Source organism: Carassius carassius, chromosome 9, assembly GCF_963082965.1.
Source record: "Carassius carassius chromosome 9, fCarCar2.1, whole genome shotgun sequence".
In the NCBI taxonomy this organism is placed as follows: Eukaryota; Metazoa; Chordata; class Actinopteri; order Cypriniformes; family Cyprinidae; genus Carassius; species Carassius carassius.
The window spans coordinates 19775111-19798831 of NC_081763.1; the positions used below are offsets into that span (position 1 = coordinate 19775111).

A 23721-nucleotide genomic window follows, 5' to 3' on the forward strand; every position below is an offset into this window, starting at 1 on the left:
TTAAACTTTTGTAACCTAATGAGTCAAGACAGTGATTCAAAAAGGATGTAAAAGACAACAAATCACAGTTATGAAGCAAAATATATTTTTCCAAGTTTGAGTTCTTACGCAATGGGCCCAAGTGGGCTAAAAATGTTGTCCCAGGCTCTATAAAGTTTAGTGTTAAGTTTAGTGAACACCTTGCTGTAGGCCTATATGTTAGAGCAGATCAGCAAATCATGCCTTTAACACTATTAAAAAGCCTACAGATCAGTATATTTATACAAGCCCAGTCACATGTTGGTAATATTCTACTAGCATAAATCAACTTCAAACACATTTTATGTAGCTAGTGAAATTATTTCTTAAACCCAGCGAGTATTCAAGCACATCTCTGAAAAACAAATAGAAGTCTTACCTCAAAAGAACACAGGTGATTACGGCAATGAAGTAGAAACGCTGGGTGCACTGCACTGCTCTGATTTGAGACCGAGCCTTATCTGAGGAAGGGTTTAAAGTGCTGATAGTGAAGTTTGAACACTTTTATGGTGACTGACTGGTTATTTAAAGACATAGTACCTATATCCCAGGTGTTTCCTGTACCAGGACATTTTGTTTTTGCAGCACTTAATTAATTTTAGCTATTACACACTATCAGAAAAAGGTACAAAAGCTGTCACTGGGCCAGTAGCATTATAAAAGGTACTAATATGTATGATTTAGGTACAGTTATGTTCACATTAGGCAATATGTACCTTTTTGGGGTGGGTGGGGGGGGGGTAAATTAGGTACAAATGTATAAAAAGGTACCAACCCAGTCACAGCTTTTTTTTTTTTTTCTAAAAGAGTGCACCAGCAACGATGTCCTTCATTATTTGTTTTTTATTTTCCTCAGTTGCCTTATAATTAAAGAACAGGCATTGTATTGCCTATATCATTATATTGCCTCTCCATGATGCAAAGTCCAGGCTGGTTTGTGTTGCTTTGATTTTGGTGGACCAACATGACCTTTCTGGCCAAGACAGCTAATCAAGGAAGTCTTACTATTATTTAACAGCTGTGCTGACTCCAAATACACATTATATCTTCCAAGACGTTTCCCATTTATTTATGTGAAATAAAGAGAAACACATTTAAGTTTAAGAATAATGTAAAGTTTAATATATTTTATCAACATGAAATAAGCAAGCAACAGTCTACAGGAGAAAAAAATATAAAGTAAATAACAAGGCTGCTGACGCTGATGAGCCAGTTCCCCATGAATGAATGAACTAATCTAGTCAAATAAACCTGCCATTGTATATTATACCTTTGGTTTGCTCCTTTACAAACTGCTTTTGTTTTCTCTTTTGTTAATCACTTTGGATACAAGTGTCTGCTAAATGCATAAATGCCAAATAAACAGGTCAATTTGCTTTGTATAAAGTACACAAAGAGTGGATGTTTATAACTGACATAAAACCGTCAACGGTTTATTTATTCTATGGACTAACTTGGACTAAATTGTGCCAGTGTGGTGTACATTAACATTTAATTCAGAGGATAAAATGTTTTGGAAATACAGTATTTGTAAGGAAATCAATTAAATATTATCTATTAAATGTAACGTACCGTGAGTAATAAAGGTTATAATTAGGAAACTGCATTATAATATATTTTACTTGTATATTATTTCATTATTTGCTCGCACAATTGCCTATTCAGAGAAACACTGAAAATGTTTGCAGAATTAACAAATAACCATCGACTATTCTCCATGACTTTGTGAACTTAACTTATCTAATACCGCTAAATGTACAAAAAAGAAAAAAATATTAATACGTTGTACTTTAAGATTATAACTTAAAGTCCTGAGATATCAATTACCATCATCATTATTTAACCCCATGTAAACTTTAAAATACAAACTCATCTTGGCTGAAATCAGTCGTCATTTTAATTATATTTGATATGTTTTAAAACTTAAACATAGGGTAAAAGCATCTCTGTATTTATGTAGCAACATGGTCCTGTGAGGCACGACATTTTGTTCCACTTTATGCCTCCACGTGCAGCGTAATTACAATAAAGCTTAACTTGAACTTGAACTTAAGTCTCAATAATTTATTTAATTATTACTTCTTATGGCAAGTTAAGCAGTGGATTCCACATAGCTGCCAGGAAAATATCCCTTTACTCCATTGAGAAAGCCCTCACACCAGCCATCCTCATTTCTGCTGGTGAGGTAGATGATATCGCCCTCCAGAAACACCAGGTCACCTGGCTTGCCTGTGTTGTAGCTATATAGTGCCACCACTTGGTAGGAAAAAGAATTACAACGGAAAATCAGTACCGAAAGGTATTTTTGATATCTGATTTTCTGAATGTGTCATTACAAAATGATCAGTCTTAGATGCGGGGGACTCCGGATGAAAATTAGCCCTTGGCTAAATCCGGTACAATATATGAAATGGAAATTTTACGTTAAACATTGTGCATGGTCCCTTTATAAATAAATAAATAAAATGTCAATACAGTAATTTTCACAATGCAAATTCTTTACCTGAATGAGTTAACAAATGAGCCTACCTTTCTCCAAATAGTCGACTGGTGCAGTTATGTCGTTATCAATAGGGGGAGGTAGAGGGGGCAATTCCTCAAAGTTGTCATAACTTTCTAGTGGTGGCGATGGGGGCGGTGCTGGAATCTCAAGGTCTAAATGTGCATTGACACACAAAGTTAACATAAATGACAAAACTGGCAAAGTGCAAATGCACCATTATGATCATAAGTGTGTTTGAAGGAAATGTGGGTAATTTCCGTGCCACATCAAATAAAATTGTGATTTTTTTTTTCCCATTTAAAACATATGGAAGCCCACACTGACCATCAAACAATACAAATAATACCAACATATTTCTCATTTTATAAAATAGTAATAATAATAATTATTGCAGTTATTTCGAGATTCCATTTTTTGACACTAGAAATGACACACTTCACCTTTACAGTGATGGTTCACCAAAGTCAACAAAAGTCTATCATATGGTTTCAGAAGACTTGCAATATAACGCACCAGTACTATTTTATGTTCCTCTACTCCACTATAGCATCCAAATATGTCTATTTAAATTTTTTTGTTTCTTTTTTTTTTGTACAGTGTATAATTTTTCCTTGTTTTAGATCTATTTTATAGGTCAGTCTTATGTTATTTATTTATTTATTTTTATTTTTTGCTGAATCTTTTCTATTGTTGGTTGAACACCTGCTCTTCAATTTTGGTAATAGTTTTAGTTAATTACAACAACAACGCTGTAGTGCATAAATTGCAAGGATTATTTTTATGATTCCTATTTGATTGTTCTTTGTCCTTTTTGCAGCTTACATGTTTTTATGGACATGATGGTGAGTCATGATGAAAATCATGACTTTTTTGGCAGAACTATTTTTTTAAAATCACTCGACTCATTTGAGTTTTCAAAAGAGAGATCGAACTTGTGGAGGATGTAGATGGAGTGTCCTGTTGTGTGTAGGATGCCGTGATATGAGAAGTGATGTGCTGATGGGGAAGTGACAAATATAAAGGAAGAGAAGAGCGTCAGACAGCAATGCACAGAGAGGCCTCACTTCCCCCCAGGTGCTCCAGGCGAGCAGGGATCCTGCACAATGGGCTGAATGAAACAGACCGAGCCAGAGAAGGCGAGTATGGAGGGGGTGGACTTACAGGTGTTTATCAAGAGAAGTGTGAGAGAACCAATTGAAGATTTTTTTTTTTAAGGGCCGAACAATAAAAATGCAACTGCTAAACTAAATGGTCTTCGGAACGGTATGCATGGCTAAATAAGAACCTATTTTTGGTACATGGTATCAATATATTTGATGATAAAATCTGAGAGGTGGCATTAACCAATCGGGTCTCAGGAAGGAGTGGGGCCTTATGTGATTGAGCAGAAGGCAGACAAAGCGAGCGCATGTACCGCGAGCGAGCGCTGGGGCCCATGCTAACCCTCAGAGACAGCGAGCAAAAGCTTGGAGGATGACATCGCACTTGTGACCGGCGAGAGTGTGGAGCTGAGTGAGAAGAGAAAGACAAGTGTGAAATTTAGTGCAAAGAGTAAAAAACATCACAGAAATAATCTACAGCAACACCAAGATAAAGAGCATAGATAAGCTGGCTGTAAGACAAAGCAAACATGTAATCATTCAAACAAGACACAAAGCATTATACAAAACAAAATACCACCTTTAAACGTGCTTTTGTTTTGGCGTTTTTGTACCTTCAATGTTCCCATCACACGGCGGAGGTGGTGGGGTTGGAAGATCAAGGCCATCAGGGACCGGTGGAGGAGGCATGTCTTCTGGCAGAGGAAATCCATTCTCCTCGGCCACTAGACACAAAAATATATACTTATTCAATTTTATTACTCTGTAGAATTTTCTATTTTAAACTACTGTCATTGGATTATTTTTCTCTGACTTCACTACAGAGTACAAATATGCTTACTGACTGGATTGTATTCTTACAACAAGCATTTATACTACAGAACAAACTTTATTTGATTACATATTTATTTAAGTGGATAGTTTATAATATTTTCTTGTTTTAGTCTCATACATCATAACTGTTTTTAGTTGTTTAATGCATTCATGTTGGGGTATGGGGTCTAATATATATATATATATATATATAAATTAATACTTTTATTCAGCAAGGATGCATTCATTTGATCACAAAAGACTGTAAAGACATCTATAATATTACAAAAGATTTCTATTTCAAATAAATGCTGTTCTTTTTATATTAATCAAGGAATCCTGGGAAGAAAAAAAACGTAGCATTGTTTCTACAAAAATAAAAAATATTAAGATGCACTACTGTTTTCAACATTGATAATACTAGGTTCTATTTCGCCAGAGGCAGTGCTTACTATCTCACTGGATACTATCTCTCATTGCAAATGCATAGGTCAAGTCTAATACAAACAATGTCCCTCGTGACCAGGATGACTCGGGGTGCTCCCCTATTTAACCCCGTGACTTCCTGCAGACTGTCCCTATAATCTTCTCGCGTGCATGTATGCAGGTCGTAGATTATGTAAAAAAAAAAAAAAAAAACACGAATCCGTTCTTCACAGCTTCGCAACAGGAAGCATTGTTGGTGTCTCGTGATTGCGCGTCCTCCAGAGGCTGCAACGGATTCATTGGGATTTCATTGATAACGAAATAAAGCAGGTGAGTTTGTTTACATTTATGCTGGGGTTCGTTCTCGTTTTCCTGGCATTGTGTTGGTCGCTAGACAGAGTGTTTTCGCTCGTTGAAAGGACCATAATAACTTGCAGCTGTAAGTTAAGTTAGTTAAGACCACGTTTGGAGTGTGTGCGCTCTGTATAGCGATTGGTATCTAGACTAATAGGTACAAAACTCATCTACTGTGTTATTGAATGAGCTAGCAGTTCTTTAAAAAAATAAATAAATAAAAATAAAAAATAAAGAAATTAAGCTTGTGCCTCGTGTGTATATATATAACAATATACACGCATTAATTATAGTAGGATTTGTTAGTGTATTTACATGTACACTTCAATAATGGTGTGTGTATAATATATTGTATAGAAATAATTTCTCTAGTAAGTTTTCTGGCAAGGCTTGCTTAGGGAAGTGACAGAGTGATTCCGCTCAACCTACCAAATATCTTCCGGAACCAGAATGGAAAGGTTACCTCATACTTGCACATTGTGCATGACTGTTCTCCAGGCGGATGATGGGCATGACTGCTGCCCTTCCTGGTTAGGCCTAGAACACCTTAAACAGGGCCTCACAGAGGACGCTTGCATGAACTGTAGTGTCATGTCTTGGGAGAGGAGGACTTCGAGGGTAACTATGGTGGAAGGGCGTTTGGGAGAGTCGCTACCACCACCTCCACCACGTAAAACAACAAGTAAGCGTAAAAATACTGGATCAACCAGTGCTTCCGCTGGTAAAAGACCCAAGGAAGACCCTTTAGGGAAGAAAGTGGAGGTGCTGACGGCTGAGTTTGCTCAGATCAAGTCTTTGCTTATGAAGTTGCAACCGAGCAGGAGACTAGTATCCTCAGTCGAAAGCCCTGCTAAGGAGTCACCCATTGGGGAGGAGGATGTCCTTTCAATGGCGGCTTCTCAGAGCCAGTTCTATGATGATGATGATGATGGAGAAGTGGAGGTTATATCTGATCATCAATCCCAATTCTCCCATGATGGCTCCCAGGAAGCTGGTCATGGATCGGCAGAAGGTCCACAGTCAGAGCAAGAGCTGGTGAAGCAAGCTCTTCAGGCTGCATTGGCTCGCTTGGGTCTTGACACAGCCCCGGCGGTGGCAACCTCTTCTAGTGCTTATTTCAGAGGTTCAGCGCATCCCTCTCCTCTTACAATTCCACCATCAAATGATTATATCGAGGAGTTGCAAAGATGCTGGGCTAACCCTAGGTCGCTTATGCACCCCACTAGTGCAAACAGGGCATTGGCTGCGATGCAGGATGCAGACACTTATGGCTTGGGTCAGATGCCTAAGGTTGATCCGTTTATTGCCTTGTTTGTTCTTTCTTCAGAGGAGGTATTGAGGCCTAATGTTCGATGCCCCTGGCCTCAATGCAGGATTACAGATGATCATCTTATCCAGGCATATAACATGGCAGCACGAATGGGTCGCATTGGCAATTCTCTCTACCATCTCATGTTGGCCCTGTCTCAGTCCCTTCAATCATCAGGGAGTGATCCTTTTAACCAAAACTTAAGTGATGCCTCCCTTCAGGCAGTGGCATTCATGACAAGAGAGCTGGGAAGGCTTATGTCAACGCTCACACAAACACACCGCCTAGTCTGGCTTGCACAACACCTCTGTCTGAGGCATGTAGGAGAACACTAAGGGACCTTCCGGTAGTTCCAGGGCAACTGTTTGGGCCAGCTGCACAGGAGACACTGGAGCATAGTGTCCAGGTGAATCAGACCAGGCAGCAATTTGCTGACCTGAGGAGAGTTCCACAGGCTCACGTAAATTACCGACAGCCTTCTGGGGGGTATGAATTGCCACACTCTACGTTTTCAACACGCCCAGGTGCTCTTCACAAGGGCCAGCCTCCGAGATCACCACGTGTAGAAAATTCTGCTCCACGGCCCAGGGGTAGAGCACCTGGCCAACGGCCCACCAGGGATACTAGAGGCCATGCACGTAGGTCCTGAAGGTCGGCGGCCGGCCGTCGGACGGTTTTCTTATCAGCAGCTCAGTTACTGGGAAACAACAACTTCCGACCCATGGGTTATAGCAACACTAACCCAGGGGTACAAGCTGCAGTTCCGACGGCAGCCACCCGCTTTCAAAGGGGTCAGGATGACCGTAGTCTCAGACCCCAACAGTTCACTTGCCTTAAAACAAGAAATAGCAAAACTCCTAGAGAAAGGTGCCATCGAACCAGTAGATTGGTCAGAACGGCTAGGTGGGTTTTTCTCCATTTACTTCCTCACTCCAAGGAAAAAGGGCGGTGTAAGGCCCATACTCGACCTTCACAGCCTCAACAAGTTCCTGAAGATCTTACCATTTCGTATGTTGCGCATAACCAATGTTCTTCAGGCAGTCGAGCAGCAGCACTGGTTTACTACGGTAGACCTAAAGGATTCTTACTTCCATATTCCAATTGCTCCTCAACACAGGCCGTTCCGATTTGCATTCCAGAACCAGGTTTATCAATTCCGTGTCCTCCCATTCGGCCTTTCTCTATCGCCACGAGTCTTCACCAGGTGCATGGCGGCCGCACTGGCTCCAATCCAAGCCACAGGGCTACAGGTGCTTCCATACTTGGACGACTGGCTCCTTTGCTCCCTCTCTCAGGAGCAGGCAGTGTTAGAAATCACACAGCTGCTCGCACATATTACTCAACTGGGCCTTTCTGTGAATTTCAGCAAGAGCCGATTAATTCCAAGTCAGTTTATGGGGTTTCTAGGTCTCACGCTGGACTCACAGTCAATGAAAGCCACTCCATCAGAACAACGGGTGGACAATATACTACTACTCCTTCAACGGTTTCGGAGGCATGCCAGACTCCCATTCAGGTGCTTCCTCAGGCTCACAGGTATGTTGGCGGCAGCAGCGGCAGTCATACCATTGGGCCTCCTTTCACTACACCCCTTTCAGAAGGTTTCAGAAAAGATGGCGCCGGTGTACGTGGCATGCCGTCTGATGTCTCTGCTACTTTGTGCTATTTTTGTGCTTCTATCTGCATCAAACTGCTACTCGCTTCTGGTTTATGATCGCCAGTTACTTCTGGATATTCGAGACTCTTTCGTGGCCACATATAACCCAGAGTTAAAAAGCTCTGTGGCTGGTTCACAATCCTGCTCTCCAAACTCTACCTGGGATATTCCAGAGTATCTGCGTAATTGGCATCATGGTGTTCCCCGCAGAAAGCGCCGCAGGAGACGCGGCAAGCGCGGAGGAGTTGCTGTCAAACTGAAAATGGCGCTACACGCTGGCCGCACCACCCGCGCATCCAGCTTCGTCTCCATGACGACGTGGAATCTAGGCGTTGGCCGATGTGCTGCTGGTTGGCGTTTGCTCGATCCACCTGTTCGCTGGCTTCGGACCACTCTCCAGGACTCTTATTCGACGATCCCCTGCTACCCTCCGATCCGTGTTCGCCGCGGTGGAGCTAATCTACAAAATCTTCGATCCTTGAATAGAGTCTTCTCTCCCGCTATCTCTCCATCGGCACCTTCCAGGACGGCTCTGATTAATACTCGGTCGCTTGTCAATAAGACGTTTATCTTAAATGACTTTTTTACTACCCACGCATTGGATTTTATGTGCATCACAGAAACTTGGACGAAGGTTGGTGATTTAAGTCCTTTTGCTGAGCTGATTCCGACAGGCTGCACATTCTTTAACTCTCCGCGCTCGTCTTGCCGCGGGGGTGGTCTAGCGGTGATTTTAAAAAACACTTTTAGTAGTTACTGCCACTCTGTTCCATCTACAATCTACAGTAGCTTTGAAGTACAGCTGTTGCGACTGGAATTTGACGATCCTGTTTTGTTAGCGCTGTTGTATCGCCCCCCTCACCTAGTGAAAGATTTTATGAGTAAATTTACTGCTTTTATAGGTGAATGTGTAACTAATTACAGCAATATTCTTCTGCTAGGGGACTTTAATATTCATGTGTGCTGTCAGTCAAAACCTCTAACAATGGAGTTTTTAAATCTCATCAATTCATTTAAAATGGTTCAGTGGGTGAAAGATCCCACTCATACTCGTGGTCATACTCTGGACCTGGTACTCTCACATGGCATTTCCGTTACTGATGTTCAGGTTTTTGACACTCTGATCTCGGATCATATGCTTGTACTGTTTTCTATTTCCTTTCCTCCTTCAAGATCGCACATTACTCCTACTGCACAATGGACTCGTTCCTTTTCTCCCTGTTTCCGTGATGAATTCACTAACACCTTTAATGAGGTGTGTCTGTCTCTGTCCCTGGAGTCACCCTTACCTGACTTGGATGCTGAAGAACATCTTAGTCAGTTCAATTCTGTATGCTCTGAGGTTTTAAATACCACTGCTCCTTTAATAACTAAGAAGTCAAAACCTAAGACTGAACCATGGCTCAATGATACCATCCACTCTCTGAGGCGAGCATGTAGAAGAGCAGAACGTAAATGGAAAAGTGATAAGCTTCAAGTTTCTTATGAAATGCTGAAAAACTCCCTCAGTGCTTTTCAGAAAGCCATGATGTCTGCTAAGTCTAAGTATTTTTCTAATTTAATTTTAAAAAACCATCACAGTTCAAAAGCCTTATTTTCTGTGTTAAATTCTGCTCTAAATCCTCCTGTAAATGTGATTTCAAACCCCTCAGTATCATTATGTGAAGGTTTCTCAATGTTTTTCTGTGAGAAGATCACCTCTCTAAGATCTCAGTTACAACCTTCTGCTATTGTCTCGCCTGAACTGGGTTGTTCTTCAGCCATATGGAGCGTCTTTGACCCAGTTTCTCTTCTGTCTCTCAGAGAAATTGTTGATCACTTGAAACCTTCCTTCTGCTCTCTTGATGTTCTTTCTCCCCGTATTTTGAAACAAATTTTTGATTCAGTTGGAACAAGTTTGGTGTCTTTTGTGAATAAATGCTTGAGCACAGGGACTATCCCTGATAGCCTAAAACAAGCTACTGTTACACCTCTTCTCAAGAAACCTTCACTTGATGACAAGGATTTAAATAATTTTCGACCGATCTCGACACTACCTTTTATTACAAAAGCATTGGAGAAAACGGTTCTTAATCAACTCCAGTCTTTTCTTAGCTCAAATCAAATTCTTGAAACTTTCCAGTCTGGTTTTAAGCCTCTGCACAGCACCGAATCTGCTTTATTAAGGGTCTCTAATGATATACTGTTAGCGACTGACGCTGGTGACTCAGTGATCCTAATACTGCTAGACTTAACCTCGGCTTTTGATACAGTTGATCATAAAACTCTTTTATCCCGACTAGAATATCTTGTGGGCATCCAGGGAACTGTCCTCAGTTGGTTTAAATCATATCTAACAAATAGAAGTTTCTCTGTTAAACTTGGTAATTTTTCTTCCTCGCCTGTTCAACTCTCCTGTGGAGTGCCGCAGGGGTCTATTCTCGCACCCATTCTTTTTTCCCTGTATTTACTTCCTCTGGGCTCCATTTTCAGAAAGCATGGTGTATCATTTCACTGCTATGCAGATGATACACAAATTTATTTGCCTCTGAAACGCAACAAAGATACTGCTCTGAAATCTCTTTTTGCATGCCTAGAAGAAGTAAAAATGTGGTTTTCTCAAAATTTCTTATTTCAGAATGAATCCAAAACCGAGGTTATAGTCTTTGGCCCCCATGACAACTTTAATAGCAGTAACATTGATCTGGATCACCTCTCTCCAGCTTCATCTTGCATTAAAAACCTAGGGGTTTTCTGGGATCAGAACTTCAAATTTGAAAAACAAATTAATGCGGTGATTAGTTCTTGTTTTTTCCAGCTACGTCTTCTCTCTAAGATTAGATCCTTTCTTTCTGAGAAAACCTTAGAGATTGCTGTCCATGCACTCATTACATAGCGGTTGGATTATTGCAACTCCCTCTACTATGGCATACCCAAACACTCTATTGCTCGTCTCCAATTAGTCCAGAATGCTGCTACAAAGTTCCTCAAAAGAAAACGCAAATTTGATCATGTTTCACCTATTTTAAAATCGCTGCATTGGCTACCAGTGCATTTTAGAATTGAATTTAAAATTCTTATCTTTGTTTTTAAATCCGTAAATAATCTGGCACCAAGCTATTTGTCCGAGCTTCTCTGTCCACATAATCCCATATGAAATCTGAGGTCTGGTGACCAGAAACTTTCGTCTGTCCCCAGATCACGGTTAAAGAATAGAGGAGACAGAGCCTTTGCGATTGCTGGCCCTAGGCTGTGGAACAGCCTTCCATTTTACATCAGAGCGGCTCAATCTCTAACTGTTTTTAAATCCTCTCTTAAAACCTACTTCTTTTCTTTAGCTTTTAATACATTGTGAGCTTTTGTCATGAATGTGTGGTTATGTCCTTGCTTTGTATCTTGTGTATTGTTCAGCACTTTGGTCAGCCCTGTTTGCTGTTTTTAAATGTGCTATATAAATAAATAAAAACTTGAAACTTGAACTTGAAACCCCTTTCAAAGATGGGTGAACAGTCTCCACTTGAACCCCAGTTGGCACAAGAACAGGTTGATCAAGCTGACACAGCGATGCTTTCGGGCCCTGAAGTCTTGGAGGAGCAGATTGTATCTGACCAAGGGGGTTGTTCTGGGCATGATTCCCTGTCGAAGGGAGATAGTCCAGACCGATGCGTCCCTCACTGGCTGGGGGGCAGTCTGGCAACACAGAGCAGTCACAGGACAATGGGGTCCTCGGGAAAAGGGCGAGAATATAAATACCCTAGAACTTCGTGCAGTTCTGCGAGCTCTGAAGCACCTCGCTCCGTTTTTGAAGGGCAGGCATATTCTCGTCAGGTCGGACAACAGATCGGTGGTTTATCACACCAACCATCAAGGGGGCACAAGGTCCAGCCAATCCCTTCAAGTATTGCAGGAACTGCTGACTTGGGCCTTCCCTCGCTTTGCAAGTATCAGAGCAATGCATATTCCAGGGGTATTAAACTTGGTTCCAGATTTCTTGTCGCGCCACAGAATTCCATCAACGAAGTGGAGGCTCAACCCAGAAGTGGTAGAGATGATATGACAGCGGTTTGGCAAGGCAGAAGTGGACCTATTTGCCTCGGCGACAACGACCCACTGGCGTCTCTGGTTCTCACTAGCAGAGGAATCCAGTCCGCTGGGGCAGGATGCTCTAGCCCACGCCTGGCCAGATCGGTTACTCTATGCCTTTCCCCCGATACCGATGATCGGTGACTGTTCACAGGGTTCTTCAAGAGCACCACAGGCTGCTGCTAGTGGCGCCAAACTGGCCCGGGAGACCTTGGGTTCCAGTGATGTACAGGCTCCTAGACAGGGATCCTTGGACTTTTCCAAGGAGAAAGGATCTCCTCCAGCAGTTGGAGGGTCAGATTTGGCACCCGAATCCAGAACGCCTGCAGCTCTGTGTGTGGCCTCTGAGGGGCCGGAACCACTCTTTGGAGCCTGCGATCAAGGGGTCCAGAACACCATATTGAACTCTAGAGCACCTCCCACCAGGAGTGCTTATGCCTATCGATGGAAGCTTTTCTCTGATTGGTGTAGGGAGCAAGCAGTGGTCCCAGAGCACTGCCCTGTTCCTCTGATTTTATGTTTTCTGCACTCACTATTATAAAAGAATAGAGCAGCTGCTACTTTAAGAGTTTATGTGGCTGCAATTTCAGCACACCACGTAAGAATAGATGGTCAGCAATTGGGTTCTCATGCCTTGGTTACTCAGTTTCTTAGAGGTGCTCAGTGACTGTGCCCCCCTCAGGCCATTAGGGTTTCTTTATGGGACCTGGGCCTAGTCTTAAAGTCTCTTACATTGCCCCCGTTTGAACCTCTAGAGCAGAGCGATCTGAAGTGGATATCATTGAAGGCAGCGTTTCTCTTGGCCATTGCGTCGGCTAAGCGGGTGAGTGAACTTCACGAGTTATCAGTTAACACATCCTGTATGCGTTGGAACGCAGATAGCTCGGTTGTGATGTTATGGCCCAACCCAGCATTTCTCCCCAAGCGGCTTTCTGCCCTTTTTAGAAACCAGGCTATTGAGCTGGCAGTGTTTAATCCTCCGATGTCAAACACCCTGGAAGAAAGTGGAAGCACACTGCTGTGTCCAGTAAGAGCTCTCCGGGCCTATCTGAGGGCCACAGAAGTTTTTCGACAATCAGACCAACTTTTTCTCTGGCACGGGGGCCCAAAAAGCCCCTCTCAAAAGCCCCCTCTCAAAGCAGAGATTGTCGCACTGGGTAGTTGAGGTTATCACCCATGCTTACACATCTAATAAATATCCAGTGCCTTTGGGGGTGAGATGCCATTCGACAAGAGGCATATCAACGTCTTGGGCTGCATTTAAAGGGGTCCTTCTAAGTGACATCTGTGCAGCAGCTACGTGGTCATCAACAAATACTTTTGCCAGATACTACAGGGTCAATGTGGCTGCTTCCGGTAATATTGGAACAGCTGTCCTGTCGGGACCCTCAACTACCTCTTAAGGGTGAGTAGGGCCTCCTCGTGACCTTGTTGTATAAATCATCCAGTGTGAAGCACTGCCTCTGGCAGTCAGGAAGAACGAAATAGAACGAGAGTTACGTATGTAACTGTGGTTCTATGAGTTCTGGATGACCGCCAGAGCTTTCTGTCACTGGGAGTCAGGCGAGAAGATTCCGTAGGGACAGTCTGCTGGAAGTCACGGGGTTAAATAGGGGAGCACCTCGAGTCATCCTGGTCACGAGGGACATTGTTTGTATTAGACTCGACCTATGCATTTGCAACGAGAGATAGTATCCAGTGTGAAGCACTGCCTCTGGCGGTCATCCAGAACTCATAGAACCGCAGTTACATACGTAACTCTCGAAATGTTTCTTGAGCAGCAAATCGGCAAATTAGAATGAATGAAGATCATGTGACACAAAAGACTGGAGTAATGATGCTGAAAATTCAGCTTTGCCATCACAGGAATACATTTAAAACACATTAAAATAAAAATAAAAAACAGTCATTTTAAAGCTCCTAACCTCTAAAATGTCATTCGGCACAAACTAACCTGTTTCAAGAGGAGGAGGTGGTGATGGAGGTGGTACTGTCATCAGGTTGCTAAGCTCAGGTGTATTCACCATAGGAGGAGGTGGGGGGAGGTTGCTACAATCAAAAGGAGGAGGTGGTGAAGGAGGTGGTACTGTCATCAGGTTGCTAAGCTCAGGTGTATTCACCATAGGAGGAGGTGGGGGGAGGTTGCTACAATCAAGAGGAGAAGGTGGTGATGGAGGTGGTACTGTCATCGGGCTGCTGGGCTCAGGTGTATTCACCATAGGAGGAGGTGGGGGGAGGTTGCTACAATCAAGGGGAGGAGGTGGTGGAGGTGGGGGTAGACCAGTCTCCTGTCCATGATCCTGTTCGCCCTCTTCCTCCATCAGTGGGGTTGGAGGAGGTGGTCCTTCTTCCAGCAGCATGCTGACGTTATCAACATCAGGGCTGGTGGGCCAGCTGGGCACTACAGGAGGCGGCACGGCTTTACTGCAGCGACAGGAGAAATCCAGTTAGGACAAGTGATATAAATATTATGTTATGTTAGAATCCTGATCAGAAATGATAAAACACTTTCTGTGCTCTTACGCAATGGACTTGTCATTGAGTGAGGTAAGGGACGCTCCATGAGAGAGAGTGGGTGCCACAGGACACTGGACAGGCTCAGGTGGACGGCTGCCTCGACTTAATCAACATACAGACACAGAAACACATATTGAGGTTTCTGAATTTCATGCAGAAAGCCACTTACGACACTTTGTTCTACAAAGACAAACTAAAGTTATCTCAATGCAGACTGTGTTGCTTTCAGACAGTGTAAAGAGGAAGTGGGTGGACCAAACTAAAATCACTTCCTGGAGAAAGGGCTTCTAGTTCAGAGGGAAGAGGAACAGAAGCCTGAGACATGGGGCTTATATGAGTTATATCTGATTTCATTATTTTTTTTTAACGAACATGGCATTTTTGGTGGAGGATCTAATCCAGAATAAAAAGAGATGTGATGACTACATTAAAGTTAATCATAGGGTGGCAGTGGTTATGTGGGTGGCAGGTGATGAATAAACAAAGGATGCACACTTGTGATCAAAAACGGTTAGATACTGCATAACAGAATGAAAACATGCAAATGTCTCGAGATATGTTTTTAAATGTAATCAGCATCACAGCACTCATTGCACAAGATGCTGGAAAAAAAAATAGCTAGACACTAATCTGTGTAATGCTCACAAATTAGCACACATTAAAACAGATCAAACATGTTGTTTTATTGTTAACTAAAACTACAGAGAATCATTTTCATTAACTGAAATAAAATACAAATATTAGAAAATGTTGCCTTCACAACTAACTCAAAATAAGTACTAAAATGACTAAAACTAAAAATGAAATAGAAATAAAAGCTCAATGAAAATATTTGTAAAAACTCAAAATGATTAAAATAAAAACTGAAAATGTAAAAATAAAAGCTAATTTGAAATATGACTAAATACTGTTTTATCTGATAATGATAGAAAATAACACTGGTCCTGTGTGAACAGCACTAGATGTACCTCCGGATGCTGGCGCTCCGTGTCATGGTAGCTGTTTTTAACTGCACCTGGTCAGAATCCTGAAAACATCACACAATTGCAGGTTAGTGTTTCTCGGATACAAGTAACTAAATTATAATAAAAACAAAAACAAAAAAAACAATCCACAGACAAACTAAAGACTGTCCACCCTGACTCTTTTCTAATAGCATTAGCCAACCTGTCATGTTTACTGTGTTTTTCTGAGAATACAGAATATATTGAAAACAAAGCAACTGCACATTTATTCCAGGACTATAAACTATATTTTCTGGATAAACACTGTGGCTCAGTGGCTCTATCAATGCACTGCTGTATGTTTGAGCAAATCTCAATAGCAACACTGGCTCAAGCAACAGGGTGAGATGGGACTATCTATCTGACTCACCAGTGGGGAAACCTGTCTGAAAACATTTTCATCATTCATTTTTAATACTTTTTAATGAAACTGGTAGCACAGAAATCACACTTTACAGTCAAACATAAAGTGAATAAATTTATATTTACATTACCAGAATTTTTAAAATGTTTTGCAGGAAGTCTTTTATGCTCACCAAGGCTGCATTTATTTGTAAAAACAGTAATATTGTGAAATATTATTAACATTTAAAATCACTGTTTTCAGCATCATTACTCCAGTCTTCAGTGTCACATGATCTTCAGAAATCATTCTGATATGCTGATTTGCTGCCCAAGAAACATCCCTCATTATTATCAAAGCTATTATCAATTATGCGAGAGATTATCAATTAAAAAGAGTGTAGAGTATACATTTCTTAAAAACGTACACTGACGTAGTGTATATAATCAACATTTTACATGAAAATCTACCTTCTACAAGTATATCAATCAAAAATGTGTTTTCTTGTGAGTACATGCAATGCCAAGTCAAGTCACCTTTATTTATATCGCGCTTTTAACAATACAGATTGTGACAAAGAAACTGAAAAGCATTAAAAGGCAAAATAGTGCGAGGCAGTTCATCATTTAATTCAATGATGTCATCATCCAGCTCAGTTCAGTTTAAATAGGATCTGTGCAGTCAAGTCGATGATATCGCTGGAAGTAAAGCGCAATGTGTTAAGTCTTGGTGTGTGTGTGCTACGTGATAGACTTAATATAAAATGTGTGCTTGAACAGTCTTCTGTGGCTTTGTGCTGATGTATCCGCAAGTGCATTCCTGTGAAATTCTTCAAGATTTGTGTTTATTTGTCTGCTTACTGCTATATGGACCTAGCAGAGTGTCAATGAACTTGCTAAACTTGGGTAACACCAATTAATGAGTAGCTGCTTTTCCCACACTGCTTAGTGGCTGGTAGCTAGCCAAATGTGTGTGCATGTGTTTGTGTGTGTGTGTGTGTGTGTGTGTGTGTGTATTTGAGGGAAAGAAGAGTTTAGAGGAGGCAGGAAAAGAGAGTGATCTGAATGTGTGCACACTGTATGAAACTGCACTGAACTGATATCAGTGATCTGAATGTGTGCGCACTGTATGAAACTGCACTGAACTGATATCAGACTAACTGCAATATAACATGATGCAGCCAAGTAAGATATAGAACTAACAAAAGCTAAACAAACATTGAATGATACTTTTTACCATTCTGCATTTTATTTCTAACTTTTTGTGAAGGGAAGAAATAAAAATGATGAAACAGCTAAAAAGATCTTTCTTAAAATTTAAAAATTTGAATTGTTAATCCAGAGGTATAGCAGGCATGCAATTTCTGTGAAAACAATGGCAAATAAATCCAATCTAGTTGTACTGAATGTTTGGATAATACAAAAATGCACGAGTATTTAATGGGGAAAGCACCTCACTTTATACCTTTGGCACCACAATCTGGAGAACGAACCATGCTTTGTACCAACTTCATGAAATTATATGTGTGCTCACCTTCATCCCATGGCCAATTGAGTCCAGGCTAGAGAAAGAGATGGGTGTGCGGGAGTACTTGAGTGTGGCTTCTTTATTTTTTGTTGGGGAGACAATCTTATGACTGCGTGGAATCCTCTTGACAATGGTTAAAGCGCCGATCTCTCTGCGGGCCACCTTCTCCCTGTGCATGTCCACTGTCTGTATAAAAGTACAGATATTGGGAGGAAAATGACTCCTGGAAATCTCTAAAACAATTTTTGATATTAAAATTAATAAATATTCCCAATCTACATGCCAAACTATCAGCACTCATTAAATGAGAGATGATAAACCTGGTTCCTGTCTTTGCAACATTCTGCAGTAAAATATTTGTTTTATTATATTGCGGGGCTGTTGAATGTTTGACTCTGATTCTTGATTAATGTTCTTAGGTGTGCATTTGTTTTTCAGGAAACAGAGCTAAAGTAGTTCTACATAGTCATTTATTTTTTAACAATGACTGACAAGTTATTGTTTTTAATAAATGATTAACATTAAACATATATAAAATTGAATTTAACTAATATTAAATGTAAAATTTACATGTATTTTATTAACCATGTTTTAGTTCACAATGCAGTTAGCTAATAATATGCATTCTAAAAACAAGAGAGAGTGCTATAAAGCAACCACAAGCATAATCTGGTATTTAAATCCACCACAACACAAAGCTCATAGCCGTTTATGTTGTTCCAATGGAATCAACTTCCTCTGTAAAAGTTTAGTATGTCATGTAGGAGGAACTGATGCTGTTCAGCCTTGCTAAGACATTAGATACTTCCTGAAACGCCAGAATGGTGTTCCTCTGTGAGCCCTCAAATACAGTGAGAAGGATCACAATTATTTCAGGCCTGCTTGTTACAGTTCTTCTTGGGATCTGGTTTACCCCTGCTTTTGCCCTGCCTCAGGTGACCTGGTTATAGGCAGGCTGGGCACGGAGCATGCTGGAATTCTGTGCTGTAGTCCCAGCCACAGTGAGAAGAGCCAAGGGAAGGAATTGGGGTATAAAATATAAAATATTACTGCTTCAGTGCGGCGTGGCATGGAGTCGATCAGCCTGTGGCACTGCTGAGGCGTTATTGAAGCCCAGGTTGCTTTGATAGTGGCCTTCAGCTCCTCTGCATTGTTTGTCAGATGTTAATTATCTTCCTCTTCTTCTGTGTGAGGTTCAGGTTAGGTGAGTTTGCTGGCCATTCAAGTACAGTAATATTATGGTCAGCCTCTTCAGTCTTCCTAAAGACTCCTGTCCTTGATTTTCAAATGAAATGCTAAAAGTACTTTCATCTGAAAAGAGGAATGTGTGGACCAATGAGCAACAGTCCAGTTCTTTTTCTCCTTACCCCAGGTGAAATGATTCTGCCGTTTCTTTCTGGTTCAGGAGTGGTTTGGTTCTAGGAATGTGACAGCTGTAGCTCTTTTCCTGAAGACATCTGAGTGTGGTGACTCTTGATGCCCTGACTCCAGCTTCAGTCCAAGCCTTGTGAAGCTCTACCAAGTTCTTAAATCGGCTTTTCCTGACAATCTTCTCAAGGCTGTGCTCATCCCTGTTGCTTGTGCACCTTATCCTACCACACTTATTTCTTCCAGTCAACTTTCTATGAATATATTTTGATACAGCACTCAGCAATGACCTTCTGTGGCTTGTGGAGGGTGTTGATGATTGTCTTCCTGGACAACTGTCAAGTCAGTAGTCTTTCCTATAATTGTGGTTGCATGTTCTAAACTAGCCCAGGAGGTACCCAGTATTTATACTCTAAATGAATCAAACTAATCAAGCTCAAAATGGAATATTCTAATTTTTTTGAGATAGTGAATTTTTTATTTGCCCTAAGCTGTAAGTCGTAACCATCAGAATTAAAACAACAGCAAAAGAAACTATTGTAATATTTTAGTTTGTGTGCAATGAATCTATAATATAAGAGAGTTTGCTTTTTTGAATTAAATTTAAAAAAAAAAAGTTTTTTAAGGGTTGTTTAAGTTTTTTTGTTTTTTTTTTAAGAAATATTTTTTTTTTATTTGGTGGTGATGTACAACAAAATTTTAATTAATTGTACTTCAATTACTAATGGAAATAAGGAACCAGCACATGAAAAAAAAAACTGCTAAATTCAGTGTATCTGAAGGGCAACACCCATTTTTCATGAAATGAAAGACGACATTGTGGAGCCAGCAAAGTTTCACAGTCTACATGATAAGACTGAAATACTTTAATTAAAATGGCTGTGTTGTGGTAATATGATCAAAATAACAAACATATTCTAAGTATTTCAAAAATCTGACTGCATATTCCAGTTTCCCTTCAAGACAAAGAGGAATGGGGCTGATACCTGTCCGATCTGGTTGATGGAGGACTCTATCTTGCGGAGCTGCAGGGTCTGTGCATCCAGAAGCTTGAGCACATTGGTGGCCATAGAGCTAATCTGATAGGCCACACTAGCCAAGGACTGAGTAGTGAAGGCCTTGGTCTCCTCCAGGGCTTTGGTGGTGTCATTTCCAGACTGCAGAATTAGAAAAATCCTTTAATTAAACCGTTAAACACAGATGACATATGAAAGCATGTTTCAACCAACTTCATCTTAATGTACATTAATACTAGCTGTCATGGTGTTGCATATGCCCTTAACATCCTGCAGCAAGAAGAAAAGGGAACAAACTTTTTGTGTACAAGTACACAAGCGTTTTTGTTGCTACAGGCAGTCATCTTCATTTGTTATCCGTCTTTTTGTATTCTATTGTTTTTATACTGTGCTAGTGATATTAACTACTTTAAGGCTTAAATTTATTCCTCAAGCAAACCATTTAGCATTTTCATTAAAGACATCATTTAACTTTACTAAGCAATTTCTGTTGTTTAGTCTGCTGACAGGTGATTTCTGGTTTAGCGGTCTTTGTGGGGAGCATGCAACGTTATAAGAAAAAAAAAAAAAAAAAAAAAAAATCTTCACTTCACACAAGGTTCGGGTCACACACTGTCTTTAATGTAACGAAGACCGTCTTGCTTTATCTTCTCACTTGTGTGTCTTTCTTCCTGAATGCTGTATTGAACAGCGGTCTCATAAATAGCAGCACGAGCGTGAGGTGAGATTAAACTGTGAGTTCCGCTGTTACAGTCGGTTTAATCTGTAGTTTTACAAAGCGTTAAAGTCAGTAAGAGTGTAGCTACTGAGGGACTCCAAACACCCCTAAGGACAAACCCACTAAACTGTGTGGCATGTGCCTTTAATAACTATACGAGTATGCTACTGTTTGCATACTGACAGTAAAAACGGATTTCTGCATAGACCTGTTTACGTGGAAAATCTATAGAAAAGCAGCGCAGTGGAAATGCAAAAACGCATTTTGTGCACAATGCACAGACGTATCACTCAAGTAGGCCTACACTATTACATAATTCAGTTCTTGTTTAGTAAATTACACGTCTCACAATTTCCTGCCGGTCTCAGACTGGATCTGTGAGTGCAGGGCTTAATTGTGCCGGAACAAGCCGGATCCGGATCCGGCACCTCATTTTGGCGGATCCCCCTCCTCCAGGGGTGGCGTTTCCGTATGGCAGACAGATATGTGCCGTGAAAAATTAACCAAAATTTATTTCTCTATTATAATTCGTTATTATTATTTTAAATCAGAGGGTTTTACAAATATTTAACCAATGATAAGTATTTAAAAGAGCTTGTCAGTAAAACTTCAGTACGCCATTGGATCCTCTAGCTCTAAGCGAAACCTCGTCACTTTCCCTGCCTCCACTCAGATTGACGCGAGCGCACAGCCTGGAGGAGACAGATCTCCATTTATTCGCAAATCAAGGGTTAACACATAACTGTTTGAATAGTACAGCATTTTCTTTACTCAAACACCATGTCTGTAAAGGCTAATGTCTTTGTGTGAACCACTTTGTCTGTGAAGACTGGAGAAGTACGTTTTTTGCCATCTATCCAATATACTTTTGTACGTTTTGAATATCCTGTGAATAAGCGCTTTATCTTTTATATCATGAGACATTGGCCAAGTTTACTAAACAACAAGAAAAACCAAGCGCCCATATAGCAACAATAAACGTTATATAGCCTGTAAAAGGTGATGATAGCATATAATGTGCTGCATTTGCCTCAGATGCGGACAAAACACAGATCTCCTCATTCGCCGGTCAAAGACCTTGTTAACTCCATTTGAGCTTGTTTTTCATATAGCCTAATGTTAATTGCACGTGTCTGATACAACACAAACACTGACAACGCAATGTTGTTTGATCGCCCCACCCCCCCCCCCCCCCTTCTTTCCTTCCCCCTCCCTCTGTATTTTAGTAGAGTGTGCCATGAAACTGTTTTATTTGTCAACAACCATCAGACATCATATTGTGTGTATTTGGTTGCTTAAACTCAACAAACTACGAAAAATAACTCATATAGGCTAATACTCGCGAGGCGGCTTTATACGCGAGCTTTGGATGTGACTGCGAGGGCACATAGCCTAGCATGTGGAGCGCGCGAGTGCCAAATGGCTTAAAACACTTAAAAGGTGTGCAAATTATACATTTTTGTGACAATGCAACAATTACCCGATTAGTCAAGTCAAGTGACAGTTCTGTCAGCTGTCCCGATCGAAATGCGAGTGAGTCTCGTATCGCAGCTTGCAGCAGGTGCGCAGACAAGAGGCGCTGATGTGAAGCGCGCTCCGAGAGAGTTTATGTTTTTTGAATGACTGATTGAATCTTGTTTGTGTGGATTTATTTTATTATTCAAACCTACAAGCTATGTTGAATAAATTCAGGGATTTACCTCATTATAAACTTGAAAGCTGCGAGAATTATTAAAACCACATAAATGTAGGACCTGAGTAAATATAATTATTGCACAGAGATTTGAAAAATAAAATTCCACAACTTTTTCAAAACGTTTTTAGGCCTGGAAATTGTTGTTTTAAAATCGCATGGCATTTTCATGACCTTACAGACCCTAAATGCAACTGGTGCACGCTCTTAAAATCACTTAAACTGGTCCAGCAATGTGATTGCGCGAATTTTCCGTTACCTCTCCCTCCTGTAATCACATGCCGGATCCGTCCCGCTTTGTTCCGGGACCTCGCAATTTACAAATTAAGCACTGTGTGTGTGGGATGTGAAGCTGCTCGAGCTCGTGTGGTAAGTGTCTTACCTGTAGGTAGTTGCTCTCGCAGTAGTCCGCTACTTTGTATAAATTGCTGTAGTTTTCTAAAAGTACGTTGCGAGCAGAAGGGGCCTCCTCCAGTATTTTAGTAACTTCTTCGGAGTAGTTTTGATCTTTCATTGCGCGCTGGAATGACAGACCGTTCAAGATCAACTCCGGAAAGCTCCGTGCGACAGCAGACTACTGATATCTGTCAGTCAGACTCAGATCCAATCCGCCACTGCCTTCCTCTGTCAGCAGACTGAAGTTCTGTTTTGATGCTGCAAGAACATATCTGCTCATGGGTTTTCTGATCATGTGGAAACGAGAACATATTCCCATTTACATTTATACCTGCAATAAATAAGCAGCATGACTGAATAGTTTTAAAACATGAAAGAATGATAGACATAATATTAAGTTGTGGTCCCTATAAGCGGTGAAAACGCCCTCTAGCGATTGAATCGATAGTGAACGAGCGTCTATAAACGTAAAGCGTGTGAACAGATGAAAATCTAGGACTTTTATTTAAGGCAGAAAATAAACAGAAGCAAGCAATTAAATGAGCTAAAACAACAACAACAACAACAACAAAAATCAAGATGTTTATTATTTTTATTACAATACCTTTGATTTCTTTGAAGAACCAGGATTCCCCAGGATATATGACATTTCAAAAGTGTGATTTCTACATTTGGAAAAAATTCTATAAATGAATAAAATCTTAAAATAAATAAATTAAAATATTGAAAAAAGAACATAAGTTTCTAGTTATGCCAAGCTCTATAAAATATTTCAAAATATTCAAAAATATTTGATTAAAAAAATAACATTCAGGTTTTAAATCTTCTTTAATTCTAAAATTAAATACACAGAAACTATGAAAGATGAATGTTCATAGATTAAAATGAAGAGAGTAT

General features: G+C 40.7%; 1 protein-coding gene across 3 annotated transcripts; it reads right to left on the minus strand.

Annotated features, from left to right (window-relative positions):
* Positions 1-1965: 1965 nt before the first annotated feature.
* Positions 1966-23101, minus strand: LOC132149225 (ABI gene family member 3-like). Of its 3 annotated transcripts, none has more exons than XM_059558261.1 (9): positions 22811-23092; positions 19988-20158; positions 17640-17819; positions 15728-15786; positions 14766-14861; positions 14197-14666; positions 4236-4346; positions 2548-2673; positions 1966-2274 (listed from the first exon to the last, which is right to left on the minus strand). In XM_059558261.1, exons 1-9 carry the CDS (start codon positions 22940-22942, stop codon positions 2111-2113), a joined length of 1509 nt encoding a protein of 502 aa, XP_059414244.1. In that variant the 5' UTR covers positions 22943-23092; the 3' UTR covers positions 1966-2110. The 3 variants fall into 3 exon arrangements, with proteins under 3 accessions (XP_059414244.1, XP_059414246.1, XP_059414245.1); XM_059558263.1 differs by lacking the exon at positions 1966-2274 and adding an exon at positions 3936-4029 and having other exon boundaries at positions 22811-23098; XM_059558262.1 differs by lacking the exons at positions 1966-2274; positions 2548-2673 and adding an exon at positions 2702-4029 and having other exon boundaries at positions 22811-23101.
* Between the last annotated feature and the right edge of the window lie 620 nt (positions 23102-23721).

Excerpts from the sequence above, each read along its gene's own strand:
- LOC132149225 (XM_059558261.1), bottom strand. The coding sequence starts at position 22,942 with ATGAAAGATCAAAACTACTCCGAAGAAGTTACTAAAATACTGGAGGAG. Across the intron at positions 15,787-17,639 it reads CAATTGGCCATGGGATGAAG|GATTCTGACCAGGTGCAGTT; the intron begins GTGAGCACACAT and ends TGATGTTTTCAG. Across the intron at positions 2,674-4,235 it reads GTGTGATGGGAACATTGAAG|ACCTTGAGATTCCAGCACCG; the intron begins GTACAAAAACGC and ends ATGCACATTTAG.